Below are 27,091 nucleotides of genomic sequence, written 5' to 3' on the forward strand. Positions count from 1 at the left end.
GTCAGTTCTTAATAGCTTAAGAAGACCCGTCCCTGCCCCGAGGAGCGCCCGGGGAGCTCTGGGTGACCAGACATCCTAGTTTATAACCCCTGGACCAGGAGAACCTGTCTAGGGCCTGAGCACGGCCTGCCCTCTGCAACCCCTTTAGGCTTAGTCCTGGCATCCCTGACACCTCGTTTCTATCTGGGGGCTCCCTCTGCAGCCTTCAGCCTCGCTCTTTGCCTCCGCCTCCACTGCATTCTGATGGGCTAGTCTCCCCGCTCTCCTCCCTGAGCCTCTGTCCATGGCTCCTTTCTGAGCTCCATCATCTGCTCAGGATCCTGCTTAAGTGGAGAAGAAAGATGGGGCCAGACAGACCCAGGTGCAAATCCCAGATGCAGGTATTGGTCAAGAGCCTTTGCGTTGCAAGTTACAGAAAACCAGCTTCAAGTTGGCTTCAGAAAAATAATTTATTAGCTTGAGGAACAGGGAAGTCCAGGAATGGCCCTGGCTGCTGGCCTGGAAGGAGAGAGGGGCTTGAAGGAGGGTCCTGGGTCAGATTGTCCCCCCAGCGGCCTCTCTGGGTCCCGCTCAGCTTCCAGCAGGCTGCCTTTGTTGGGCCCACTGGCCCGGGAGCTCCACGCTTCCCTCGGCCTGCCAGGGCCTCCTGAAGACAGCGGCCAGGTTGGTGTGGCCTTTGCTCAGTCCATGGTCCCAAGGCCTGGGTTTGCCTGACTCATGACTACAGGGCCACCGTGGCAGGAGCCCAGAGGGTCCTAGACGCGAGGGCTGTTGGCCCAGTTGTCAGGTCCCCACAGCCCTGTGGGTGCCTGCTGGGGGCGAGGGTCCCCAAACACCCACTCCCGATGCTCTTCCCCCTGTATGACAGCAGCACGTACGACGTGCTTAGTAAACACACCAATTGTTAACAAGTTGTTGCTGCTATATCTTCATCCATCTCTTCTCTTGGTCTCCTCCTCTCTTCTATCAATGGCCTACCCACTGTAGATTCGTTTCTTCCTTTCCCCAGTAGATTCTGCTTCATTTTTTAATGCACTCATTCAAGGGGTCATTCACCAGTCATGGGTTCACTGACAGGTAGTCAGTGCAGGCTCTGTGCTGGGTGATGCGGGGACCCAGATGCTGTCCCTGATCTGAGGAGGTCACAGCTGGGGAGAAAGGTGCAATAGCAAGGGCTGTGGGGCACCAGCCTGCAGTGGGAGAGCAGAGGCCTTCCTGGAGGAGGGACGAGAGTTCCTGCTTCCCTGGCCAAGTTGTGTCTTGCTTGGAACCAGGAGCGGGGAGGGCAGACGGGGCGTGGGCAGGCTCTGTCAGGGGAACTGGCAGGAGGGGACAGCTCTGGATGGGAAGGCAGGCTTTCCCTTGGGTTGTGTCCCTAGCTCCTGGGGATTAACAGCCCCTCTCTTAAAATCCCATTGTAATTACTCTGTTCTTGACTCACTGCCCAGCCCCACACCCAAGTTCAAGGAGAAGCCTGTCTCCCCAGGACCCAGCCCAGGCCTGACAAATAGAAGATGCCCACCCAGCAACAGTTAGTCAAAGGAACCGATTAACTAATTTATTTTAATCCCAGGAATTTGTCTAGTCGATTTGCAGGTGTCTGCTGTCTCCCAGGAGACCTGCCCGCCCCCCCAGCCCCCCGCCCTCCCCGTGAGTCTCTAGCTAATTTCAGTTTGCACTGAAGGAACCTGAGAAACATCTATGGGCTGGTATCGCCCCTCACACCATGGCCGAGTCGGCACGTTCTCCCGAGACCTGCAGCGTGCGGGGGTGGGGGGGGGGGGCGTCAGGGCCAGGTTACCGATGGGGAAGGAGACCGAGGCAGCATTTATAAAACTGTCTCAGATCTTGTTCAAGCCACATCACAATGCTTTGGTTTTTGCCACAGCAAGGCAACCTCTGAGCTCGATCCTCACACCCCAGATAGCACACCACCAGCTCAGCGAGTGTGCATTCCTACGATTAAAGGCATGGCTGACAAAGGAAACCAGGTACCCAAGGCCCCTTTATGAAGTCCAGCTTAGAATAAAGAGAAAACAAGCCCAAACCAGCACCACCAAAGCCCAGGGAGAAGCTTGAGGACATCTCTGCAGAGACAGCAGAAGGGCCGAGGCCCCAGGCAGCAAGATGGGGGTCCCTCTCCCAGGAAGCACAGGGGCCTGGGGTGAATGTCCCCAGGGCCTCCGCTAGCTGTGACCCTGGGCAAGTCACTCCCCCACATTGGTACCCTCACCCAAAAGGTCGGACAACAGAACCTGCCTGGAATACAGGGAGGAAGACAGAATGAAGGGGTTTATCCCAGAGGCAGCCTAGGCTGCAGGGGAGGGGTGCCCCCAGGGGCTGCATAGGAGACTCCCCTCCCCCAGCTGAGCCCAGCACCAACCCTTCCGACCCCTGACCGACCAGAAGGTATAAGGGTCCCCTGGGAAAATACAATTTGCAAGGCAAGTGGAACAGCGGTCCCCACCTCAGCTCTGACTGCTTAGAACTGCACCCTGGCCCTTAACGAGGATTAGAAGATTCAGAATCATGTTGAGAATTGATTTCTGTCCCCTCTTCCTGTAACGCTGCTGGTTACAGGGCTTCACCTTTACAGGCCTAATCGACAGGCTCCAGCTACTTGTAGCCCTGCGAGGCCAGTGTGGCAGCTGGTCTGATGGCCCGGGAGGCTCCGCGGGGCAGGCGGCCAGGCCGCCTCACTGCAGGAGGTGGACGGCGGCCGCCCGGCGGATGAGCCTCGCAGTCAGCGGGGAGTTGGGCTTCAAGGCGTCTCGCTCCATCAGAAGGCTCCTGGGGAAACAGAGACAGGCTCTGCGTTGGAACCTCCTAGAATGTGGGGGGCGGATGGTCCTGCCACCCCAAGGCAGGACACAGGCAGCACGGGCTGGGGCCCGAGTGGCAGAGAGCAAGATGCTCCCCTTCCCCAGTGGTGGAGGGAGGGGACGGCATCACAGCAGAGGGGACTAGAGGGACAAAGGCCCAGAGGCAGGACACCAGGGGTGGGGACCAGAGGGAAGGTGGGCGGAGACGTGAGGATGAGAAGGCGTGGACTCCAGAGCCCCACGCGCTCGCACTGGCCCAGGACCTCCAGGGTTCCAAGAGCCTCCCGACACTGCTCCCAGCAACGCCCGCGTGCAGAAAATGTCAGGGTGAGCACAGCCCCGCGGGCTCGTCTGCCCCAGGAACTCGGGGCCCATCCTCCCGCCATACAGAATGCTGGGACCAGTGGGGAGAGCACGACTGTGGGGATCGGGGGGAGAGCCACGCCTGAGGATGTTCCAGGAAAGCGAGCGGCAGAAGAGGTGGTGTGGGAAAAACCTCTTTCAACAAAGAGAGAATCATTTAAGGCAAAGACCCCAAACAATTGACAACAGCGATTCTGTGCGCTGAGGGTGCGGTTAAGGGGCCGGGGCCTGGCACTTGGGGCAGGGACACCATGGCAGGGGGCTGAGCGTTTCCACCTTGGACGGGAGGGGAGCTGAGCCGTGTGTGGATGGCAGGAGGGCACCAGGAGGGGGCGTGCCTGTCACCCCGACAGCAGCAGGCTCCCCTCGCACTCCCAGGGGCAGACCCCCTACTGCGCCCCCCGCCCCCCAGCGTGGACTTTGTCACCCCGCCCGCCCGTGTGCTGGCCCCAGCTCCCCTGCTCAAGCCCACACCCTCCTCTCTGTCCAAAGGGCCCCACCCTCCCTGCCCAGCTGCCAGAGGTGCCACACCAGGCCTGGAGCTCCCCAAGCGGCTCCACCACTAGAGAAATGCGTGAGGTTTTGCACGTGGCCACGGAGGGGGACAGCGAGGGGCATGTGTCCAGGGCGCTCCAGGGTTTGACCATTTCCAGCGTGTCCATCCAGACTCAGGTGTGACACAGCGTCCACACCTGTTTCACCAGCACCTGCACTGCTCGCTTTGGAACGGTCGTCGGGGCAGCCGGGCCCTGCCCACCGTGGGCCGCCCGTGCCTGTGCTTGGACACTGGCGCTTTCCACCTGACCTCTAACCGCGAGCGCCCAGCAAGGGCCTCCTGGGCCCCACGGTGCAGCCTGGACTTGCAGCGGCAGCTTCGCTGGGCCTCACGACACCCCTCCTGCCCACCCGGCACCCCTTGGCTCCCCTCTTTCCCCTCGGCGTTCCAGGAGGGCCTAAGGGATGGGGGGGTCACATCTCCCCCCAGGAGCATAGGGGTTGGTGCAGGTCGAGGTGAATGGGGTGTGGGACAGCGAAGGCTGCCGGCGATGGCTGGCTTCACGGGTAGAGCTTTCTTCTTGGGGTGCCCCTACCCTGACACCCCCAATCCTCCAGCCACACTCCTCCTCCTAACCAGATCACCCCTGGCCTGGTTAAACTCGCTTGGTTTCAGGTCTCCCCGAGAGTGTCACCTCCACCAGGCACCCTCCCCCTCCTGACCCCCACCCACTCATCACAGCGTCTTGGGCAGTACGCCCGCCCTCGTGGCAGTTTTACACATATTTGTGGCATTGGCTGCCTCGTGTCAGTTCCCACAGGAGAGGTAAGCTCCGTGCAGCCTGGGCCTGGGTCTCCTGCCCGCCCCCCCCCCCCGCCCCTGGCACCCAGCACAGGTAGGAGAATGTGACATGCAGCCTGGGCCTGGGTCTCCTGTCCGCCACCGCCCCCCCTCCCCGCCCCTGGCACCCAGCACAGGTAGGAGAATGTGAGCTGAGACCCAAAGGGTCGGTAGGCGTCAGCAGGTGCAAGAGAAGAAAGGATGTCCCAGGCAGAGGGTGTGGCACGTGCAAAGGCCCAGGGGCCTGAAAGAGTAACTGCAGCTCACTGTGGCCAGAAATGAGGAGTGGGCTGGGAGGGCAGGAGGCGGGGCCTGGGGGTGGGGGTGGTCAGATCCTTTGGTCAAGTTGAAGACGCTCACAGGGGGAGAACCAGGCACCCCCGTACCCTTGCATCTCTGCCTCAGAGGTGGGCACCACCTTGGGCCAAGGGAGGCGGGAGCCTCTGGGCACCTGGAAGCCTGTGGGGAGACCCCCGAGTGAGACGGGGCTGTGCTCGGGGTCGTTCCCAGCTGGGCTTCGGGACCAGAACGAGGAACTCACCGGGCCACGTTCTTGTGGATGCCGGACGAGCAGTTTAAGGCCGCGTGAATCAGTAACTGGTTGAAGACGTCTCTCTGAAAGGTCAAGTGGGCACGTGAGGCTCTGTGACGTGGGACGAGGTATAGGGACGCCTGCCCCCTCCCCACTGCAGGCTAGCCTGTTCTCAGGGACAAGCTTACTGGGGGATGTGAATGACAAGGACTCTCCCACACTGTGGGCGCCAACACCGCGGAGACAGAGGCTGTGGGGCACAGGGGCTCCCGGACTGGCCCTTGCACCGCAGCTGCTGGCTCACCTGGGCGTTGCTGCCTCCGATCTGGACAATCCGGTGGCGGATGGGCAGGAGCAGTTCCACCACGCCGTCGGGGTTCCCGCTCTGGGCCTCCACCAGGGCCTGGCACAAGGGCAGCCCCACGTCGCGGGCCAGGAGGTGCTGGTGGTTCTCCCCCGGGGACCTGCCAGCCAAGAGGGTGCCCCCAGCGTCCTGCAGGGCCTCGTGCTGCCCCCCCCACTCAGGCGCCTGAGGAGGAGGCTGTCTCCTCCTCAGCCCAGCATCCCTGGCTCCGTGCCTGACACAGTAGGTGCTTTGATCCAGGTGACCTGACAGAGGACAAGCCGCCAGGGAGGGGAGAGAACTGGGCTCTAAACTCAGTTCAACTGCGACGTGGCCTTGGGTGGATGCCCCACGCCTGGCCTCGGTTTGCTCATCTGTAAGGTGGGAGTAGCAGTGCCGCCCTCGCAGGGCAATGCAGGTGAAGGCTGGCACTGGAGTCGGCGCCGGCCCCTGGAGTGAACAGCTGTGGCAGGCTTTGTCTTCCCGTTGCCCTCAGGTGGCGGTCGATCTGGGTCGTGAGGGCCGGGGGCCTGAAGCTACGTCCCCAGCCAAAGCCCCCAGTTCATGCAGTTCAGCCCTGAGAGGAGGGGCAGGGCAAGCGGCCGTGGGTGGCCACCCTCCCCCAGGCACCCGGGACAAACCACCAGGGTTCATGGGTCCCACAGCTCTAGCCCTACAGGCAGGAGATGAGGGCTGGCTGCCTCCTTGGTGGTCTGTGCTGTGCAGAGCCCGCTTCCCTGGACTCTCTCTGGCCCCCGCTGTGATTGGAACCGGCTCAGGAACTGTGCTGGGTGTGTGTCACCGCGTCACTGCCCCTCACTCTCCTACCAGCCTGTCCCAGCAGATGAGGAAACAGGCTCACATCAGAGAGCTGAGGCCCTGTAAGCGGCGGGTGTCTCTGGTTCCAGGGCCTCACGGCATCCCCTGTGCATGACGCTGCCATTGAGGCCTAGGGGATGGAGAGGCTGCTCTGTGTCCTGGGGGAGCCAACTATACCCTCGCAGGGCACACCCTGCGGGGACGCACGCCCGGGCGGGGGGTGGGGAGTGGACACCTGGGGGCACACACTTGCGGGGGATGCACACCTATGGGGACAAACACCCAGGAGGCGCACACCTGCGAGAAGCCCTCCACGGGCGTCTGTGTGGCTGTACCCACCAGTGGGGCCTCCAGCCCCCCAGTCGGGCAGGGGTGGCATGAGCAGCCCCCCAGGGCCCTCTCAGCAGGGCGGGGGTCCCCCCGGTGGCCCTGGGCCCTCCACGTACTCGCTGGCATCCCGCAGGGTGGTCAGCAGCTCCTGCGTGGTCCGGGAGTCCCCAGCGCCCAGGGACGCCATCAGCAAGTGCGCATCGTTGAAGAGGAGGATGTGGTCGCGGCTGTGCTTCTGGGTCACGGACAGGACATCTCGCCACCGCTCACCCACAGACACCCCTGGGGACACGGGAGGACACCCGCAGGCCTGGCATGAGCGCTGTGCGCACGGGCCTCTGGCACCCACGGGCGGCTCCAGGTGAGGAGGCCGGGTGACACTGGCAGGCGGTGTCTGGCCTCGGGCTTAGGCTTTGGGGGCCGGTTTATATTAACTTTGTTTAATCATAAAGGTGGCAGACGGGTAAGGTAGAAAGCAAAAAAAAAAAGCTATGGAAGGGTATTAAATGAGGTCTCTGGACCCTTTGACAAACCCCAAACCACTTTAAAAATTCTTCCCGTGGTTCTCACTGGGCAGGCACCTGACACAGTACAGCACAGCGGAATTCATAAGAAGCATCCTTCGGCCTTTGGGTCCGGATCTCCAGCTCTGGACAGTCCCTCCTCTGCTCTGCTCTCCACCACCGCCTCCCGCCTCCTGTCCCTCCCGCTCCTGCAACTTTTACCCGAGTTTTCCTACTGCTCCTAGCGGGCTCTTCCCGTGACCTTGTTGTTGCCCTTGACTTCCGTTTCTCAGCCTGTCAGTTGGACGCGGCTCTGAAGTCTCCACTCTGCATGCTGAGGGAGCAAGTGACCTTCCTCTTCCCTCCACCGGCCCCGAGGCACCCACACCGTGCCTCCCAGCCTCCAGGCTGGGCCCCTCCTCCGGCGAATTCAGGGGGGCCCAGGCTGCGCCTCCACAGGCAAAGGGTCAACAGGACTCAACTGACCCCAGGCCCGCCCCCCCGCCACCGAGTTCCGATGGTTTTGGCCGGACAGAGACACGGGCCTCCACCAGCCTGGGTTCCGGTGTCCAGGCCTTATCACCTGGACAGCCGTGAGAGCCCCTCACTGTTCTCCCAGCTCCTCACGGATGCCCCGGCCTCCAGCCCGGCCTCCCCTGGCTCAGCCCCCCTGCTGGACAGAGCCTGGCCAGCCCTGCCCCGCGGGCTCCCCGCAGACCCAGATGAAAGCCACACTCTTCACCCTCCCTCCCCAGCTCTCAGCCTCCTCTGCTCCTCTGAGCGCACGGAACCCACACTCCGTCACTCATCCCCGTAACAGGCCACTGGCGTCTGTGTCCTGGGGGCTTCAGATAGGCTGCTTCCCACCTGTAACATCCTGTCCCGCCGCCACCCGGCAAAACCCTACGTTCCCTTCCATGGCTCACGTTTCACCTCCTCTAGGAAGCCTTCCCAGAGTCCCCGGAAACAGCCAGTCCTGCCCGGGCCTTATCCCCACTGACCCAGGCCCTACAGTGGGTACAGGTTTGGCTCTGCTGAGCCTGGGGGAGAGGGGAGAGCTATCTGGTACCCCAGTGGTTGGCCATAAGCCTTCCGTAGCCCTCAGGGCTATGGGCAACCCCATCCAGGCTCCCTGAAGAGCACTGTATGACACTGTTGGGAAAACCCTCCCTCTGAAATCCCAGGGAGTTGAGAAACTGAGGTGGCACCCAAGGACAGGTGGCCAGGCGCCACCCGCGCCATGCAGGCCTGGCAGGTAGGCTGTGGGAACGGCAGGTGCCAGCAGGACTCGGAGCCTGAGGCTGCACACCGAGGAGCGGAGGGAGCTGGGAGAAAGGGCAGCAGTGGCCTGGCCCACCGGCCTCAGGCCAGCTGGAAGGCAGCCTCAGGGCTGGTACCCGAAGCCGCGCCGTCCCGGGACCGGGAGCAGGCCCTGGAGAAACTCGCTAATGAGCTCCTGCCGGCCTGAGCCCAGGCCGTGGCACCGTCCCCTCCTCGGGTGGGAGAAGAGCCAGAGGAGAAGGCCCAGACCGGGTACCTTCCATCTGCAGCCGGTAGAGCATGGAGCAGCTGTCCACCACGTCCAGCATTGCGCCACTGCCCCGCAGGCTGGGGAGGATCTGGAAGACAAGAGCAGGCAGGGGATGAGGGGCTGCAGGGACGGCCAGAGCCCAGCCCTCTGGGCTGTGCGTAGGGCCTGGGCAGAGCCAGCCCTCAGCCAACAGGAGCCACTGCCAGTGTCCCCTCCAGCCCAGCTCTCAGGGCCACTCCCCTCTCCAAGGGCCTGGGCCGCTCCAGCTGCCCAAGGGACACTGGACAGACTTGAGAAAGAGCCCGCCGCACTGGCACCTGGGGGAGCACCTGTCGGGCCCTGGCACCTGTCACCTCCTGCCCCCAGCCCTGGTCTACGACGGCAGAGAATCATCTCGCCCGACCACGATTCCACATTCGGCTGGTCTACGTCTCACGGCACACAGCTCGTCACCCTTCACTCTTTACTACGAAATCCCGACAACTCGAGAGGATGACTTATAGGAAACTTTACTGAGTGTTTTTCTCTGGGGTTTAGATCCTCAAATTACAAGCATTTTTGTGACCCCAGGCTCTGCTATTAAGCCCATGGTGGGGTCCCCAGCAGTTGCAAGTTAGGCTTTTTTTTTCCCTCTTAAACCTACCTAGGGGGTGGAGGGAGGGGGAATAGGGAGTTAGTGTTTAGTAGGCCAGGAGTTTCTGTTTGGAAAGATGAAAAAGTTCCAGAAATGGATGGTGGTGGGGCTGCACCACCATGTGAATATACTTAATGCTACAGAACCATACACTCAAAACTGGTTAAAACGGTAAAATACGGTATGTATATTTTACTACAGAAAAAAAAAATTCCTGGGGGGCTTCCCTGGTGGCTCAGTGGTTAAGAATCCACCTGCCAATGCAGGGGACATGGGTTCGATCCCTGGTCCAGGAAGATCCCACATGCCGCAGAGCAACTAAGCCCGTGCGCCACAACTACTAAGCCTGCGCTCTAGAGCCTGCGAACCACAACTACTGAGCCCACGTGGTGCAACTACTGAAGCCCACGTGCCTAGAGCCTGTGCTCCGCAACAAGAGAAGCCACCGCAATGAGAAGCCCGCGCACCGCAATGAAGAGTAGCCCCCGCTCGCTGCAACTAGAGAAAGCCTGCACACAACAAAGACCTTTCTTTTAAAAAGAAAGGTCCTCTTTTAAAAAAGAACATACAAATACATTTTAAAATAAAATAAAATAAAATGACTGGAGGGAAGCCTGAGATTTCAGAGATGACCAAATGAGATGTGCGATCTACCAACGCCCACGGGCAAAGAGTCAAATCCCATTCTGGGTTTTGACACCGCTCTGCGAGAGAATCGATGCCGGGAGGTCTTACACAATAGCTGTGCTCTCGCTCCAGCTGTGGGTCTGGCTGGGGTAACACTGATTGGCTCAAAGATCTGTTAGAGACTGAAGGGTAAATCGCTGCAGTAAACCGAATCGGGTGCAAGCGTGGACTTACGTGGTCATCATAAATGGTCAATGCGGCCTCGTATTCGCCCTGGAAAAATGAAGTTCCGGGATTAACACGTGGAGGAGGTGAAATGTGATGCTGGGACATGAATTGCAAATGACCTCGACAGAGCCCCCGCCCCACAGCCGTGGTGGGTCTCAGGATGGGAGGAGAGAAACCCACCTCTGCCCCAGCCCTTCGCTCCCCTGCGCAGAAGACACAGCAGCAGCTCCTGCTGCTAAGGGAGCCCTTTCTGCGAAAGCATTATTCTTCCCATGAAGCGCTTGTCAAGCGGCTGCCAGCTTTTTCATGTGTTTCTTCTAGGATTGTTTTTCCCTTTATTTTCCTTACTGCCCAGTTGGGTTCACTGCTTTCTTGGAGACACTGTATCACTGCATTCTGCCTGTCATTACAGGGTCCTCACCTTCCAAGCATTTCTCTTTGGACATTTAGGGAGCTTCTAGATTTTCTCTACGATAAACTGTAAGCCAAACCCTTATAAATGGGACCCAGTGGTGGAATCACTGGGGTCAAGGGTGTCCCCACACCCTCACTGCCACTGGGGCAAAGCATTCGGAGGGTCCCATGGTTCGTTCAGCTACGTCCGTGAGGTGGGAGCCTAGCAGTCCACTACGGCGGCAGGCGCTCGGGCTACCCTGTCTCCACAAATGGCACACGATACACATGATTTCCAAGTCCAGACAGTGCAGAATACCTAAAGTAGTTTAAGCCTGAAAAGCTATTTGAAAACATGAGTGCTCTGCTGCATCAGGACACCTTTGAAATGTGCAATCACACCGTACTGCTCCACAGGATACAAAGTACAGCAAAAGGTAGAAAAATATTTCTTTCCTTGGACATCTTTATAGGATAAGACAGCCGGTCATCTTACCTTTTCAATCAGATATAAAGCCCAGTGCCAATAATTGTGACAAGCGAGCATATCAGAGTCCTGGGGAAAGAACGAGAGAATGAGGGAAAAATCTGACAGCCTGTTGGGGGGGAGGCGGGAAGCAGCTGCTGTTCTGTGCCAACGCAGAGCGCCACAGCTCTGAACGCAGGAAACGCTTCCCGGGCACCCGCCCTGGCCGGCCTGTGCCGGCGAGTCCACGCCCCATCTTCTCCTTTGGCTCTGAGCCTCGGCGAGTGGCGTGCCGGAATTTTCCGAGGATGCTGAGGCTGCGGCAGGCTGGCATCTTAGCCCCAGAGCGAGAAGGCAGGAGAACCAAAGCCTCACCTTCCTTGGGTGTGGAGTGGAGAAAATGAATAAGTCTATCCGAACGGCTGCAGAGGCCCACTGCGTCCAAACAGTGCAATGCATCCAGTAAAACCCTACGGATCAGTGAGCCCAGGGCCAAACTCCCTGCAGGTCCTGTCAGAGCCCACAGAATAAGGGGAATGGGGTGACATCTAGACGGCTGCAGCTGGTACGCTTTTGGCCCTACCATGAACACTAGCCTACGGGGCTGCGGCTGACAGTTCCTTCTCTGCCTGGATACCACCTCCCATCTCCTGGAAAGGAACTGACGATGCCTCCTCCACGGCCCACGTCTACCTGGCACCTGTATTTGAGGGTGCCAACCCACCCAACTCCCCTCTCCCTTACAGGCCACTGTAGGCCTTGGCGCCTTTGCTTAAGCTGATCCTACATCTCCCTGTCCTCTGCTTAGCAAACACCTACTCACCCTGCAATACTCAGCTCATACGTTGCCTCCTCCAGGAAGCCTTCCCTGACTGTTTCTCCCTCAAGCTGAGTTGGGTGGGATGCCTCCTCTGGGTTTCCACATCCCCAAGAATGCCCCTGGCATGGTGCAGTCATGCGCTGCTAGGGAACTGCTCGCTCCACTTGACGGGCCTTTTGAGGACAGAGAGGTCTGGGTGGGACTCTCAGTGGGGTCCCCAGGGAGGGGCACAGCCAAATGCCTGGGGCAGGTGCTGGAGGAGGAGGAAAGGGAGCCCCAGGCCACATCGTCCACCCCAGGGCTGTGCAGCCAGGCCAGAGGCTGGCAGGAGCCACTGCAGGGACATGTGCAGGCATCAGGGGACGAGCGCCTGCTGGAGATGGCCCCAGCCACCTCAGGCTGCCTGTTACAGTGGGACTAACACAGATGGGGACTCCTTCGGGGCAAGGGCTTCACAGTGGTTGCGGCAGCAGGTTTTCAGGTAAGGAAACCGAGGCTCAGAGGGACCACGGTCTCGTCCTGGGGTGGAGCCAGGCCTCAAGCACCCAGGCCCAGGAAAATCGCAGTCTGGGGGCAGGAAGTAAGTGGAATACAAATGACCTGGCCCTGGCCACGCCTCCGCCGCCTCCCCCTCAGAGGACAGGGCAACTCTGCGCTCCCTCCATCCAGACTCAGCACCTGCAGGGGGAGCCCGAGGACAAGGGCCCGACCCACACTGTACCCCCACCCCCACCCAGGGCCTAGCTCGTGCCCAGCGTTCGGGGATCCTTAAAAAGATCTGGGGGCTTCCCTGGTGGCGCAGTGGTTGAGAATCCGCCTGCCGACGCAAGGGACACGGTTTCCATCCCTGGTCCAGGAAGATCCCACATGCCGCGGAGCAACTAAGCCCGTGCGCCACAACTACTGAGCCTGAGCTCTGGAGCCCGCGAGCCACAACTACTGAAGCCCGCACACCTGGAGCCTGTGCTCTGCAACAAGCCACCGCAATGAGAAGCCCGGGCACCGCAACGAAGAGTGGCCCCTGCTTGCTGCAACTAAGGAAAGCCCACACGCAGCAACAAAGACCCAACGCAGCCGAAGAAGAAAAAAAGATCTGAGTGTGAATCTAATGAGATTATAGTTCTCAAAGGTTCTCTTACACCAGTTCGCCGGCTCTCCTTAATACCCCTCTCGGAGAAGCCAGGAATCTGCCTTCTTGTAAATTACTTCTCGCTGGCCTGTCCTAGGCCAGGGAGCTGCTGGGAGGAACTGAGGTGACCATGCCAGTCCCCTGTTCCCTGCCTGGTTCCTGGTCTCTCCGTGGTTTGCTAAATCACTGAGCACCTGCTGCCCGGTGCCAGGCCCTGGCAGAGACGCACTGTCTTGGCCGGCGGTGCCCTGGGAAGCCCACCATAGCACAGAGAAGGGCAGAGCAGCAGACCGCACCTGGACAGGTAGCCAGGCTGTAGGCCAGAGACACACTTAAGGACCACAGGCGCATGCAGAGGGAGGGCCACAGCAGCTGGGCGCAGGCGGGCGCCGGGGGTGGGAGCAGGGAGGCCCCTGGGTGTTAAGGCCCCAGGAGAGGGTCTGGAAGGGCTTGAGGGGTCTGGATGGCATCCACGCTGCTGCCTCACCAGGGCCCTGAGCCCCGCACACCAGCCCCACCGGCAGTGGCTGGGCCGTCGTCCCTCCCATCAAGCCCTGGCTGCACCGCGTGCTCCCTGAGGACGCTCTGTGGTTCTGGGGTCTGTGTCCAGTCTGCTGGCCGGTGAGCTCACGGTTTTTACCCCTGCTGGGCTCTCGTTTCCCCTTTCTCATCCATTCCTTCTACAACCTCAGGCCACAACCAGTTCTAGAAACACCTTCAAAACATCAGCGGATGTCGGGAAGCCGTGGGGTTCCCAGGGGATTCGGTGGCTTGACAGAAACGCCTCCAAGTGGAAGATGAGTTCTCCCCAGAACTAAGCCACACCTTGTATCTCCATCCGTTAATCCCTGGCTTAACTTGGGGGAACAAATAGAATTTTCCAGGCAGGTGGGCGGACACGAATCGTACCTTCCAGTGGGTTTCTGAGCGCTGCATGAACTCCAATCCATCCTGGACCTCTGCTTTCATCTCATGAATATGGGCGATGGTGTGCACCGACCACGCGTCCGTCGGGTTAATAGACAAAGCCTATGTGGCGGGGGTGTGGGGGTTGGGCGGGGGACAAGTCGAGATAACATGGGTGAGTCAGGCTGCCCGGTGACGAGGCGTCCCCAAGCCGTGCCGGGGCACGAGGGGCCTGGGCAAGCAAGGGGCCTGGGCTCTGCCTCAAAATAACGACCCCAAGGACCGGCCCGTTGACCAAACACCAGATGCTGCCGGAGAGGGTATCACTGCCCATTTTGCAGATGAGGAGACTAAGGTTCAGAGAGGCTAAGTGACTTGCCCGGGCCCACACAGTTGGGTGGCACTGGGGTCTCTCCAAAGCAGGGGCTCATCCAACCCCCTGGCCCCCAGCCGCCTGCATACAGCTGAGTCGCTGCCCAGTTTCCCCTGCGGTGGGAAGTAAGGCCGCCTTCCTCTCGCAACTGCCGTGGAGGCCAGTGGACACCGAGTGTGTGCGCTCCAGGGGCTCTCGGCTGGCCCTCCAACTAGCACACATGCAAGGACCACACACATGCAAGGACCACATGTGTGGCTTTCCGGGCTCGTTCTGGTATCACTGCTAGGAACAACAAGAGCCGCTCTGATGACCCTCGGACTTGACGGTGACGACACGGCAGGCGGGACACGAGGTCCGACTCCCATCTCACGGCGGGTAGTTTAGCTCATGGCTACGGAGCGCCTACTGATCCTGGCACAGAGCAGTAAGCCGGGGCTCACCACGGGCCTGTGGACCATCCACACGAGCCCAGGTCCTCCACACCTGATCACGGGGTCCCCCCAGCCCTGCCACCTCAGGCGCCCACGCCTTTCACAGAAGCAGAACTGGGAAAGCCCAGCACCTTCACCCCTGGCCTGGCACCTGCTGCGGGGTCTATGCTGGCAGGTGGTCCCCAGCAAGCCCCACCTCCCTGCTGCAGCCCTGACTTGCATGGGCCCAACCGGTCCACGTGGGGACACAGAAAAAGGCCACGTCTGTAGGGAACGACGGGCAGCCCAGGGCAGAACCCTGCAGGACCAGGACCCTTCAGGAGACCCCAGGGGCGCAGCTGAGCAGGCTGAAGGGACCTGCTAAGCGTGCTGCGGAAGGCAGAGGCTCAGGGCAGCAGGGCCGCTCTCATCCCCCTGCTGGGATTAAGCTCCCCCCTCGCTGAGGGGTTCCTGACCGGCTCCCTCCCAAGGTTCCCTGGGACAGAGTCTACAAGGCCAGAGCGATCCGGCCCTGCCTGCCCCCAGACTTTGCTCCCAGCACCCGGCCCGCCCACCTCCGCCCTAAGTCTCAGTCTATCAAGTGCTCCGTGACCCTGAACTCACTGCGGCTCTCCTTCCCCGACAGCTGCCCTTCGCTCTTCCTGCCCTGGGCGTTCAGCCTGCGGACAAGGCCCACGCGTCACCACCGTGAGGCATCTCCAGACTCCAGTGGAGCCTGTGCAGCCCACCCTCGCTCTCCTAGAGGCCTGGCCTTGCCCAGTAACTGTCTGTGGTGGGCTGGTGCTGGGGTCAGAGTGTGGGCGCCTGAAGGAGAAGGGGCGTGAAGGGAGCAGAGCGGGGCACCCCACGCCACCGCTTCCTGCTCCTGGCGGGTGTGAACCTGCAACTTTTGGTCACCCTCTGACTTCTTGAACCATCCTGCCAGCCCTCAGGTGCCCACATAGACGGCACCCAGAGGGAGGGCCCAGCTGCCAAGGTCTCCAGGGGAACCTTCCTACAGCTGGCCCCCTGGATGGTGGTGCCTGGTCACCCAGATTGCCGTGAAGCCCCCGTGCCCCTCGACGGCCTGACTCAGGGCTAAAGCACAGACCCCATCATCCTACTGTCAAATCTGGGCTCTATTCTATAAGTAGAGTGGTTGTCAGAGACCCCACAGGCCCTGTGGGCCCCCGGAGGGTGCCGGCTGTCTCCCAGGGAGGGGTGCTGGGAGCCAACTAGGGCAAAGACTCGGGGGGAGAGCCCTGGCTGGGTGCTGGGGAGCAGGTCTGTCCAGGCAGCAAGAAGGACTGTGCTCAGGTGGCCTGGGTGACCGTGGCTCTGCCTTCTGTGAGCTGTGTGGCCACGGCCTTGGCCTCTCCGGGCCTGGTCGCCCTCCTCTGGGCAATGAAGAGTTCAGTGCCCCGCTGCAGAGGATCGAGCCGACCGGAGCGGCGCGTACACTGAGTGCCGGCCCTGAGCCAGGCACGGGAGTGGTTGTCACCCCCTTGTGCGTGGCGGCCCCTCCCTGGGACTCAGTTTCCACTCCCGCGACAGGAGGAGCTGGAGAGGGACTCTGAGAGCCAGAGATGCTGAGGCTCCCGGGCCTGCGAGCGAGGGACGTCCACCCTGCCAGCCAGCCCATCTCCACCAGCACGGAAGGAGCGGCCCGGGCCGGCAGGAAGCGCTTAGCATCCCACCCTGTTCTGCACCCTTGGCCGCTGCCCCCTCCGGATGGGGGCGGTGCTCAAGAGAAGGGCTGGCCAGCAGGACCCCAACGCCAGGTCAGGGCCCACTGGAAGCAGTCTGATGAAATAAAATTTATATCTTAAGGCAGGACAAGAAAAGTTAAACATAAAGTTCTCTCTCTGGGCTTGTTTGGGCCTCCTCCCTCCCTCCCTGATGTGCATGTACGTGTGTTACACATCCATCAGTGCTCCTCAGAGATGGGAGCACCTGCCGGACTGTAAACATCAATTCCTCCCTTTTTTCTGGTGCTAGCAATGTAAGTTCTTAAAAGAATGCGTTCTTCCCCCGCTCTGTAGGGGGTCATGGTGACTCGCCGCTGGCTCTGTCCGTGCTTACCCGGACGATGTCTCCTTGGTGACCTCTACATAAAACATCAGGATGTCATTTTGATGTACGATCCTTTGTCTCCAAAAGGTAGATGACTATGACTGTACCTTTGAGTTCTAACAGGCTGAACAGTTCTCAGAACTTTCTGAGAGTCTGCTTCCCGGGTTACAATCCTCAGTTTCGCTCGAATAAAATTCCCCATTTTTTTTTCTTAACTTGACAGTTCATTGAATTTTCGGCGACACGCCTCACTCATCACTCATCTGTCAGCTCCTGGAGGCTTGGTGAAGTCAGTGACACTTAGACACGTGAGGTCTCAGGTGGGAGAAGTGACGCTGATACTCGCTTCCCCACTTACAAAGTCTGGGTCCAGCAGCGCAAACTGTGGGCCCTGGAGATACGGAGCTGGGGGCGTGCAGAGCTGCCACTCCGTGTGACCCTAAGCAAGAGGGGTGGACGGAACCTCCCTGGGCCTCATTTGCCTTCATGGCCTGGGTGGGGAGTTTCCTGAGCAAGGCGGCTTTGCAAACCCAGGGTGGGGAAAAGGGGAGGGAGCTGCCCTCTCTGTTAACATGAGCCCTCCTGGTAGGAAGCGAGGTCCTGAGTGGGTGGGGTGCAGCGTGCCTGGCGTGCTCTCCTCCACCTGACCCCACTCCACAAGGGCTCAGGCATCTCAGGAAGGGCCCACTTACCTCTTTGGCGAGCTTTTCCGCCCGATCGTAGAAGTTGGTTTCCATCAGGCCGAAAGAATAGATGCCTTTCACGTAGCTGAAAACAGAAGAAAATTATTTTTTAAAAAAGTGCACTTGGGCATCCCTGGTGGCGCAGTGGTTGACAGTCTGCCTGCTAATGCAGGGGACGCGGGTTCGGGCCCTGGTCTGGAAGGATCCCCCGTGCCGCGGAGCGGCTGGGCCCGTGAGCCATGGCTGCTGAGCCTGCGCGTCCGGAGCCTGTGCTCCGCAACGGGAGAGGCCACATCAGTGAGAGGCCCGCGCACCGCGATGAGGAGTGGTCCCCGCTGGCCACGGCTGGAGAGGGCCCTCGCGCGGAGACGGGGACCCATCGCAGCCATAAATAAATAAATAAATAAATAAAAAGCCAAGCATTTGAAGCCCTTTTAAAAAAAAAAAAAAAAGTGCACTAGAACCGTTCAACCCTCAACATGACCCATGTCGGTCAAACTGTGTCTCCCCCAAAATGGTACGTTTAAACACATGCCCTCACTTGGAATTAGAGTCTCTGCAGACCATCATCAAGCTCACGTTAAGATGAGGTCATCCTGGATTAGGGTGGGCCCTACATCCAATGACTGATGTCCTCATAAGAGAAAGGAGAAGGAGGAAGGTTTGGACACAGACACACATGGACACACACACAAAGGACAGTCACGTGGAGACGAAGGCAGAGACTGCAGTGATTTCAGACTTGCCAGTCCCCAGTCACAGGAGCCAATTCCTTAAAACAAATACCTTCCCCCGCCACCCCACCCCACCCCCCTCCATATATATATGTAAATAGTATAGATATAGATACAGATATACACACCCTATTGGTTCTGTTCTCTGGAGAACCCTGACTAACACAGCTCTCCAATCTATTAGTCCACTTGACCTTCACAACGATCCTATGACTAAAATGCAACGGAGGTGATCATGTGTGGTGGTCCCTAGGGCTGTTCATGGTTATTCCAGGCCTCCCTCTCCTCCCAGCCCAACGTAGCGTTGCACTTCCTGGTCCCCTGTGAGTGGGTGACTGGATTTGACCAGTGGCTCGGGAGCTGCAGGGCACACCCTTCACTCTGAGCACTAATGCCATTGTGAGTCCCCCAGGAGAGCTCTTTCCCTCTTAGCAGCTGGTGTATCCCGAGAGCAGTTACTTCATCAGCTGGGATCCTGGAGGGCGACAGTGGCAGGGGTGTGGAGCCTCAGCTCTCCTATGATGGACAGTGAGAAACTAACCTTTGTTGTAATAAGCTTCGGAGAAAAAGATCTAGAGGATGTTTGTTACTGTGGCAAAAATTATCTTGTGCTGACTGATACATAATAGTACTACCTCATTCCCAGGACGGGATAAAGATCAAATGAAGACGTGAAGCCTTTTCACTTTTTTTTTTTTGGCCCATCTTCGCGGCTTGCAGGATCTTAGTTCCCCGACAAGGGGTTGAACCCGCACCCCCTGCGATGGAAGTGTGACGTTCCAACCACTGGGTCATCAGGGAAGTCCCAACTTTTCACTGTAAAGAACTAGGAAATAACAACAGTAGTCTCACTAGTTTTAGGGCAGGGCCAGGAGAGTTGCCACGTTTTCAGGGCAGAGGAGAGAGGCTAAGAAACAGAAACGATGTGATTTCCTGCTAGCACCTACCTGCTAAGGGGGATGTCGGGTGTCCAGAAGGGATAAATTCGAGCCACAGAATCTCTCATCTGTTCCTGGTAGCCCAGGTAAAAATAGGTATCGTGGGAAAATTTCAGGGCCAACATGTCTGTCGGGTAGTCCTGGAGAATCTGTTCCCACAGCTCACAGGCTTTTGGAAGGTTCCTGGAAGCCAAGAGAAGTTTCTCAGCAACACTGAACACAGTTCACACACGAGGAGTGGAAAAGGCTTAATTTCTTGCAGTGCCACAGCCTGCACTGAACTGATTAAAAGATACGTGTAAGTCTCTACGTTAGGTTGTGGCTCAGAAAATTGAAAAGCTTCAGTGGGAAGTTTTACTGTAGCATCAGCTCAGGTCACCCAGCTCTGCGGGCATCTCTCCTGCCCAAGCAGACACAGGGGCTGTCCTGGGGGCAGGCACCAGGGTCAAGACTCCCACACACAGGGGGACGGACAGCCGCGGGAACGACAGATGCTCAGAGGTGTGTGAGTGCCAGGGGCATAAGGGCGACGGTTTTCTTCTTTCCCCTATCTCTTATCTATTTCTGTACTGTGGTCCTACTATTTTTGTAATGAAAATAATAACCAATTTATTTAACGAGACACAATAAGTTGCTTTGCATTCTAACCTGGGAGTCCTAACCAACCACGTCCTCATTCAGCAGTCAGCTGAGGACAGAGCAGTAGGCAGGATGCGATTCTCAGTCAGGCGGGCACGGGAGTCAGGGTGAGATTCCCCCCGAGGCCCCCTCCACACGGCGCAGGGGCAGCCCGTGGCATCGCCCAGTGTGGCCTCGGAGAGCCAGCCCCTGGGCCAGGGAGGCCCCTCACCCCTTGGCAAAGGTCTCTACTGCAGACACGTGCAGCCGTTCCCGCCGCGTCAGGGTCTGAGTTTTGGAAATCTCCACCATCGTCTTCACAGCCAGGTCCAGCTCCTTGTCCAGCCTCACGGAGCTTCCGGTGCCAATCAGAATGAGGCCATTAGCGATGGCGTGGCCCAGGGCTGGCGAAAGGTGGGGAAATAGCTGGTGATTCAGACGGTCCCACCCAGCCCAGCCCAGCCCCGCATGTGAAATAAAAACCCAACGTCCCAAGAGGGGCAAGCCAGGTGGCCGGTCGGGTGTGTCCCCACCGACAGCCCGGAACTCAGCTCCTCACCAGGCACGTGGAGGGCATTCTGGGGAGTGCCAACGTGTGGAGCCCCTGCGGCCCCCTCACCAGGTGAACTGGTTAGGGGCTGCCTACGGGCTCCTCTGGAGCCCCACCTGCTTCCCTCGCAGCTGCTACTGTCACTACCAGCAGCACAGGGCCTCCCAAGGGCCACCCGGTAGATGCTGTCGGGGGGCTGGTCCCCAGAGGAGAGAAACCATGATCCTGTCTTGGCTGTTCTCATTCGCTGAGAGCTCGGGGGCCGAGGAAGATGGGGGTGTGCCTTGTGGCCCTTGTAGCAGCCTTGCTGCAGGTGTGCTGGCCCCCAGGTCTTACCTGGGCTTCCCAGCCCCAACCTTGACAGAGGAAGGGTATCAGCTGGCGTTTGGAACTCAGTCTTTGGCCCAGGCTTGGGATCTAGGACCCAACCACAGTGCCAGGACCACCCATGTGGCCCCTGCTTCTGACCTGGGGCCAGGGTCTGCTCGGAGAACCTGAGCCCACGCCTGCACACTGGCTCCCGTGACAGCTCCCTTCATCCCCTATTCTGCGCCCCTTGCCCTCACTGGGACCTGGCCACAGTGGGGGTCCCTGCTGCCCTCCCGTCCTCAGCCCTTCTGCCCAGCCCAGAACCTCACCCACACTGGGCCACCCTCCTGGGGTTCCAGAAGGCACTGGGCTGACCCCGCCCGCATGCCTGCCACGCACACGGCTTGCCTGTGATGGCAGCCTGTCACCAGGTCGGCCCTCCCCGTCACAGCTGCTGTGGGGTTGGCCTCGCTAGTGCCCAGAGAGGCTGCAGTGGCCAGTTCTTGTGTTCCGAGGGGTCCAGGCTTTGGACTGAGACAGGCTTGTCTGATCCCAGCGCCCCAACTACCAGCTGGGTGGCTTTGGGTATATTTCTTACTCTCTACTCTCTCTGAATCTCAGTTTCCTCATATGAGAACTGGGATCAGTGTCTTAAGGAGAACGTTTGAAAGACACCTTCTATAGAACCTGGCATCTTTATGGGAGCAGCTGTTATTCCAAGCACAGTGGTGGCTATCACCTTCCCTCCCTCCCAACCTGGCCACTGCAACCAGCCCTGCCCTCCCCAACCCAGCTGAGTCCTGCAGTCAGGGAAACAGTGAGGGGCTGGACTTGTGAAACGGGGCTCCTCAACCCAGGGAAAGCATCACTCACCGAAGGTCGGATCTGCTGCTTTGAGCTTTGACAGGCAGCCCTCAATGCCACCAAGACTCTGGTCATTGGTCCATTTTACGTACTGAAATTTAAAAGATTCAACAAAGCTGTCCCCAAGGAGTTTTTAGTTCATGTAAAAGAAGGCTTGTTTCTAAACCTTGATTTTTTTTTTTTTTCTTTCTAGAATACTGGTATTTTCTGGACCTTGGCTCAAAGAAAACATAACTGGGTTGATTTCATATGAAGAGGCTGAATACACGGAACTCAAGGCACATTTTCTAAGGCTGGTGAGGCCACCATTTCCAAAAAAGAAACATCTAAAGGAAGGCTCTTCCTGACAGGTGACCTGCCCACAGTGTCGGCCTCGTCAGCCCCAAGAGGGGCCTTGACACTGGGTATCAAAATAGGAAACTTGCTACTTCCTATTCATTCCTTTAAAAAAGAATCACAGTAAACATTCATTACAGAAAGGAAGAGGCATGAAAGCCAAAAGATCAAAAATATACTTAATCTCATCTCATTATCATTTTTGACAATTTGGTGTATTTGTTTCTAGTCTTTTTTTAATGCCTAATTTTTTAAGATAAATTTATTTATTTTTGGCTGCGTTGGGTCTTCATTGCTGCGTGTGGGATTCTCAACCACTGCGCCACCAGGGAAGCCCCTAATTTTTTTTAAAAATATTTATTTATTTATTGTCTGTGTCGGGTCTTGGTTGTGGCATGCGGGATATTTCGTTGTGGCAGGCGGGCTTCTCTCTTGTTGTGGCGCGTGGGCTTTGTTGCCCTGTGGCATGTGGGATCTTAGTTCCCCGCCCAGGGATTGAACCAGCATCTCCTGCATTGCAAGACAGATTCTTAATCACTGGACCACCAGGGAAGTCCCAGCAAACACATTTTAAATGAAAAATACCTGACCCAGGTCTTAATTTTTAAAAATCCTAAAACCATAATAAAGCATTAGATTTTAGAATGTGCCCTGTCAGTTGTCCAACTTACATCTACACAGAATTAGCACATGTATTTTAACAAGACACAAGGGAGCTGGCACAGAGACGCAGACGCACAGCAGGGGCGGGGGGGAGAGGTGGGGTGGCTGCCGCTGCACTGGGGAACTTTCCCTGCAACAAACTGTGCTCTGCAGAGGCCAGAAGTTGCGGGAAGGGGACAAACAGACAAAGAGCTCAAATGCACACAGTGGAGGCCCTTGGCAAGCTGACGGCATTTCACCAGTAGTTTCTTGTATGGCCCTTATGTTTCTAGAGGCTTCCTTGGCCCTTATGCTGCACGGACAGAATCAGTAGGTAGCGATTTCACCGCCCTTGAAAAAGCCCAGCTCTAGTTTTCCATCAGTGTGTCTAGACCTAGGTGCATCCTGCCGCTCTAACTCACTGCAAAGGTCAGCTCAGCTCTCTGGACCTCAGTTTCCCCACCTGTCAAGCAAAGTATTTGGACCTTACCTCTGAGACTCCCCTAGTTCTGAGACTATAGGCTCCTTCACTGGTGTTAGAAATGACTGGTAATACGGTGGAAGGTCGTAGAGCAGCCATGGGTGGGAGCAGTATATTCACAGATTAGCCCCAGGAGTGGGGCCCCATGCCTTAAACGGAGGGGCCCCATACCAAACCCTCAGCACCCTCACAGGCCAACGCCTGCCACTGGGGGGACCTCTCAGCCAGGCCCTGGGCAGGCAGAACTGTTCCCGCGCCCTGGGGGTACAGGTACGTGGATTCTGTTGCAGTCGATTTCTCAAGTCTGCATGCAGTTTAAGAAGCATCCATCACTTTCTGAGACATTGACTGTGGGGCTTTGGAGTGGCCTGAGCCATCGGTCCTGTGCAAGGATGCTTCAAAGCATTATGAAGAACGTTCAGGTCCCCGGGAAGCCCTAATATACTCAAGTTTACCAGGAGATTCGGGCAGGAATGGGGTTAACGGGCTGCATTGCTTATAAAGTCAGGATAAAGATGTAAAGTTTTGAAAGCTTCGAGTCCCGTGCCTGCTCACGTCATCCCTGACCAGCTTTACTTGGAGAGCACATCAGCTGACAGGCAGTTTGGCTGTAAACTCAAGCAAGCTGTGTTAGCTGGGAGCTACGGCATCACTGTGCCCGCGTGGAAGTACCATTTCCTTGTGGCACGAATAAAGGCAGCTGTAAGATGCACCCCAAAAAATGTTTTTAATGAAAATAAAAACCATTCACCAATTTAAGAAACCTCCCCCTGGACCGTTACAGAAGGGGCCACCACTCCTCTCCACGGGCATACCTGGGTCAGGGTGGCATCAAACAGCCTGCAGGCCTCGTTGCTTGGGGTTGAGAGAGGGAGCCCGGCATCCTTCCAAGCCTACACACAGCAAGAAGGGGTCTTATTCCATGTAGCCCTCCAAGCAAACACACGCAATCCCCAACCCCCAAGCACCGAAGATGCTAATGTCTGTCGTCCTGCAGGTATGGGCTTCCCATAAGACCCGTCCTTGTGGGGCAGGCACAGACTCCCAGACTTCTCAGACGGTGCAGTGTGGAGAGAGCTGAGGCCTGGGTGGGAGAGATCCTGACACAAATCCCAGGGCCCTCTAAGTAGCTGAGTGCCCTCAGGCAACGTCCTCCCTCTGACCCCTGTCTGGCCCCTCTGTGAAATGGGGCACTGGAGGATACATGGGGTGACTGTAAAGTGTCTGCCAGGGAGCAGACGCTCAGTAAGGGGGAGTCCCTGATCAGGCGGCAGGGAGGTCTGCCAGGACAGAAGAAGGGCTAGCGCTGGAGGGCAAAACCAGGAGGGTGGGCCTGCCACCTGGCTGGCAAGGTGCCAACCACCAAGACAATTCCTCTCATCTCCCCACTTTACCAGATAGTTCAGACCTTCAGGAAACATCCCCAACTAACTGAACTGTTCAGTGTAATCGCTGTCTCGGTGTCTTGCCAGGGGCGCACAGACAGGCGACTCCCCGGTATGGAGAAATGACCTTTAGTCCCGCCAGCCCAGCGGGCGGCTCCTCGGAGTGGCTGTGCGTAGGTCCCCTCGCTCCTCTGAACGCCCCTTCCTCAAGTGCAAAATGGGTCCAGGCTCCCTGCCCCCGCGGGTTCCGTGGGAGACCCTCACTAACGCCCAGCGTCCCCGCTGTGTCGCGCCCGGGTTAAGCTTTTTACGAGGACCTGGGGTCTCCGCGGGGCGGGGCCCCGCGCCGCAGATTTTCCGGAGGCGGGGGTCACAGTAGGGTCCTCTGGTCCCTTCCGTGCGCCCAGAAGGCGTGCCCGTCTCTCGGGGTCCGTGTCCCCGCCGGACCCCTGGCAGGGCTGATCCCGCCACTCCCGGGGTCGTGGGGCCGCGGGGAACCCGGGCGGGGACGGCCTCCGCGTACCTGGCAGTCGCGCAGGGGCGCGGTCGCGGCCATGGTGCTGGGTCGGTGTCAGGGTCGCGGGCTGCGCGCGCCGCCGCGGGCTTCCGGGTTGGGGGCGGGGAGTCGAGTCCCGGGGGCGAGGCGGGGCGGCCCCCGCTCTCCGCTCGCTCACTGGTCCGCTTCGGACACACCCACCTCTCCGGGCCGGGTCCCCCGGCGGACCCCTCCGGCTCTCTTCTCCGGGGCTGCGGGAACCCGAGTCGGCTTGAGGCGAGCAGCTTTGGTGTGCGCCCCCGCCTCCCCCATCAGACTGGGAGCCTGGGGCGGAAGGGCCAGAGGGCGGGCCGGGAGATTCCTCCCTTTGGGGACCCTCTGGGAGGCGACTGCAGAGTCCCCTGGGAGGCAGAGGAGCCCTGGGACAGCGGTCGCTTTCAAGCTCTAAGTGTCCCACTCGAAAGCCACGCGCGCGCGTGCAGACATTCACAGAGGTCATTTTGACCTGTGGTCGGGCCTTGCCCTGCACCCTCTCCAGGGCAGAGATTGGAGTGGCGGGTAGGGAGAGTGTCTTTTTGTGTTTTTTTTAACATCTTTATTGGGGTATAATTGCTTTACAATAGTGTGTTAGTTTCTGCTTTATAACAAAGTGAATCAGTTATACATATACATATGTTCCCATATCTCTTCCCTCTTGCGTCTCCCTCCCTCCCACCCTCCCTATCCCACCCCTCCAGGCGGTCACAAAGCACCGAGCTGATATCCCTGTGCTATGCGGCTGCTTCCCACTAGCTATCTACCTTACGTTTGGTAGTGTATATATGTCCATGCCTCTCTCTCGCTTTGTCACAGCTCACCCTTCCCCCTCCCCATATCCTCAAGTCCGTTCTCCAGTAGGTCTGTGTCTTTATTCCTGCGTGCCCATCATCGGATGAATGGATAAAGAAGATGTGGCACATATATACAATGGAATATTACTCAGCTATAAAAAGAAACGAAATTGAGCTATATGTAATGAGGTGGATAGACCTAGAGTCTGTCATACAGAGTGAAGTAAGTCAGAAAGAGAAAGACAAATACCGTATGCTAACACATATATATGGAATTTAAGAAAAAAAAATGTCATGCAGAACCTAGGGGTAAGACAGGGAGAGTGTCTTTGAGACCAAAAAAATGTGAGGTGACACTTTCCCTCCCCTTCCCCTCACGCCTGCAAGTAGCAGGGCCTTCTGGAGGCCCCTAGACCTGTGCCCCTGCAGGGCCTGGGCCTGGAAGCTGGTGTTGGCTGGTGGCAGCAGCTTTGAGCCACCAGTGGGATCAGGGGCTGTGGTAGGCAAGCCCTGGGTGTGGCCATGGGTGTGCAACCTGGACAGTCATACAGGGCCTCACACTTAGAAGGGCCCCGTGCTTGGTGGAAAGCTCAGCTGTTGCCATCTTGAAATCTTTAACAGTTTTTGAACAACGTCCCCACGTGTTCATTTTTCACAGGGCGCTGAAAATCATGTAGTCAGTCCTCTGACAGGCAGTCCATTAACAAGTGCATCTTTTCTGAATTCCCCACTGCTCACCACCTCCACCACCACTAACCCTAAACTGAGTCAGGACCAGCTCACTTGCATACCGAGTGTTCTTCCAGAAGTCAGGCCTGTCCCTTTGATTTCCCTGGACCCCACTTAATTGGCCTGTCTCCTTGCATTCCTGCCCACCTACAGTCTATCTCCCACACAACAGAAGGATGCTTCCCAACTGGAAATCAGATCAGGGCCCTTCCCTGCTCAAAACCCTCCAAAGACTTCCCAATCCACTTGAGATAAAATTCAAATGTATGATCGTGGGCTCTGAGGCTAAGCTTGCTCTGGTCATCAGCCATCTCTCCAACGGCATCTTCTACCACTTTCTCTCCTCTCTGCTCACTCCAGCCCCACTACTAACCTTCTCTCTCGTTCCTGCCCCCACGCATTTGAACGTACAGTTCTCTGTGCTAGCTATCCCGCTCCCTAGCTCTTTGTGAGCCTTGCTCCCTCATTTCTTGCTGATCTGCTGGCTCAGATGGTGCCTCTTCCAAGAGGCCTTCCTTGACTCCCCTATCTCATCCTCATTTCTTATCTCTTAACCTGCCTTATTTTTCTTCATATCACTTATCACACTCAAAATTATACATGTTATATCATGCCTGGGTTATTTTTGATTGTCTCTCACCCCCATTATAATGGAAGCTCCTTGAGAACTGGGCCTGGGGCTGATGCCTAGAAAAATGTCTGGTATGTAGTAGGTGCTTGAGAAACATGTGTGAAATGACTAATGCTAAATGAATGAACGGGGAATGAAAGGAAAAAAAATCAGAGATAATAAGGGATAATCAGGGATAATAAGAAAACAAATAATTAGGTGATAGACCTAAATCCAACCATATC

General features: G+C 57.9%; 1 protein-coding gene across 3 annotated transcripts; it reads right to left on the reverse strand.

Moving 5' to 3' along the window:
• Positions 1–430: 430 nt before the first annotated feature.
• Positions 431–25,270, reverse strand: TTC38 (tetratricopeptide repeat domain 38). Of its 3 annotated transcripts, XM_033865841.2 has the most exons (14): positions 24,705–25,256; positions 23,612–23,689; positions 21,347–21,428; positions 19,847–20,018; positions 19,006–19,179; positions 17,334–17,409; positions 13,786–13,905; positions 10,958–11,017; positions 10,075–10,113; positions 8,586–8,667; positions 6,662–6,827; positions 5,358–5,517; positions 5,063–5,136; positions 431–2,790 (listed from the first exon to the last, which is right to left on the reverse strand). In XM_033865841.2, exons 1-14 carry the CDS (start codon positions 24,735–24,737, stop codon positions 2,697–2,699), a joined length of 1,410 nt encoding a protein of 469 aa, XP_033721732.1. In that variant the 5' UTR covers positions 24,738–25,256; the 3' UTR covers positions 431–2,696. The 3 variants fall into 3 exon arrangements, with proteins under 3 accessions (XP_033721732.1, XP_073644157.1, XP_033721733.1); XM_073788056.1 differs by lacking the exon at positions 13,786–13,905 and having other exon boundaries at positions 24,705–25,259; XM_033865842.2 differs by lacking the exons at positions 431–2,790; positions 5,063–5,136 and having other exon boundaries at positions 5,375–5,973; positions 24,705–25,270.
• Between the last annotated feature and the right edge of the window lie 1,821 nt (positions 25,271–27,091).

Source organism: Tursiops truncatus, chromosome 11 (genome assembly GCF_011762595.2).
Source record: "Tursiops truncatus isolate mTurTru1 chromosome 11, mTurTru1.mat.Y, whole genome shotgun sequence".
Taxonomy (NCBI): domain Eukaryota; kingdom Metazoa; phylum Chordata; class Mammalia; order Artiodactyla; family Delphinidae; genus Tursiops; species Tursiops truncatus.

Bases quoted from the DNA above. Each gene is read 5' to 3' on its own strand.
- TTC38 (XM_033865841.2), bottom strand. From the start codon at position 24,737: ATGGCCGCGACCGCGCCCCTGCGCGACTGCCAG. The intron at 6,828-8,585 runs GTACCCGGTCTG...CCGTGTCCCCAG, and splicing joins CTACCGGCTGCAGATGGAAG to GGGTGTCTGTGGGTGAGCGG. The intron at 2,791-5,062 runs GTGAGTTCCTCG...CTGTTTCCCCAG, and splicing joins ATCCACAAGAACGTGGCCCG to GAGCCTTCTGATGGAGCGAG.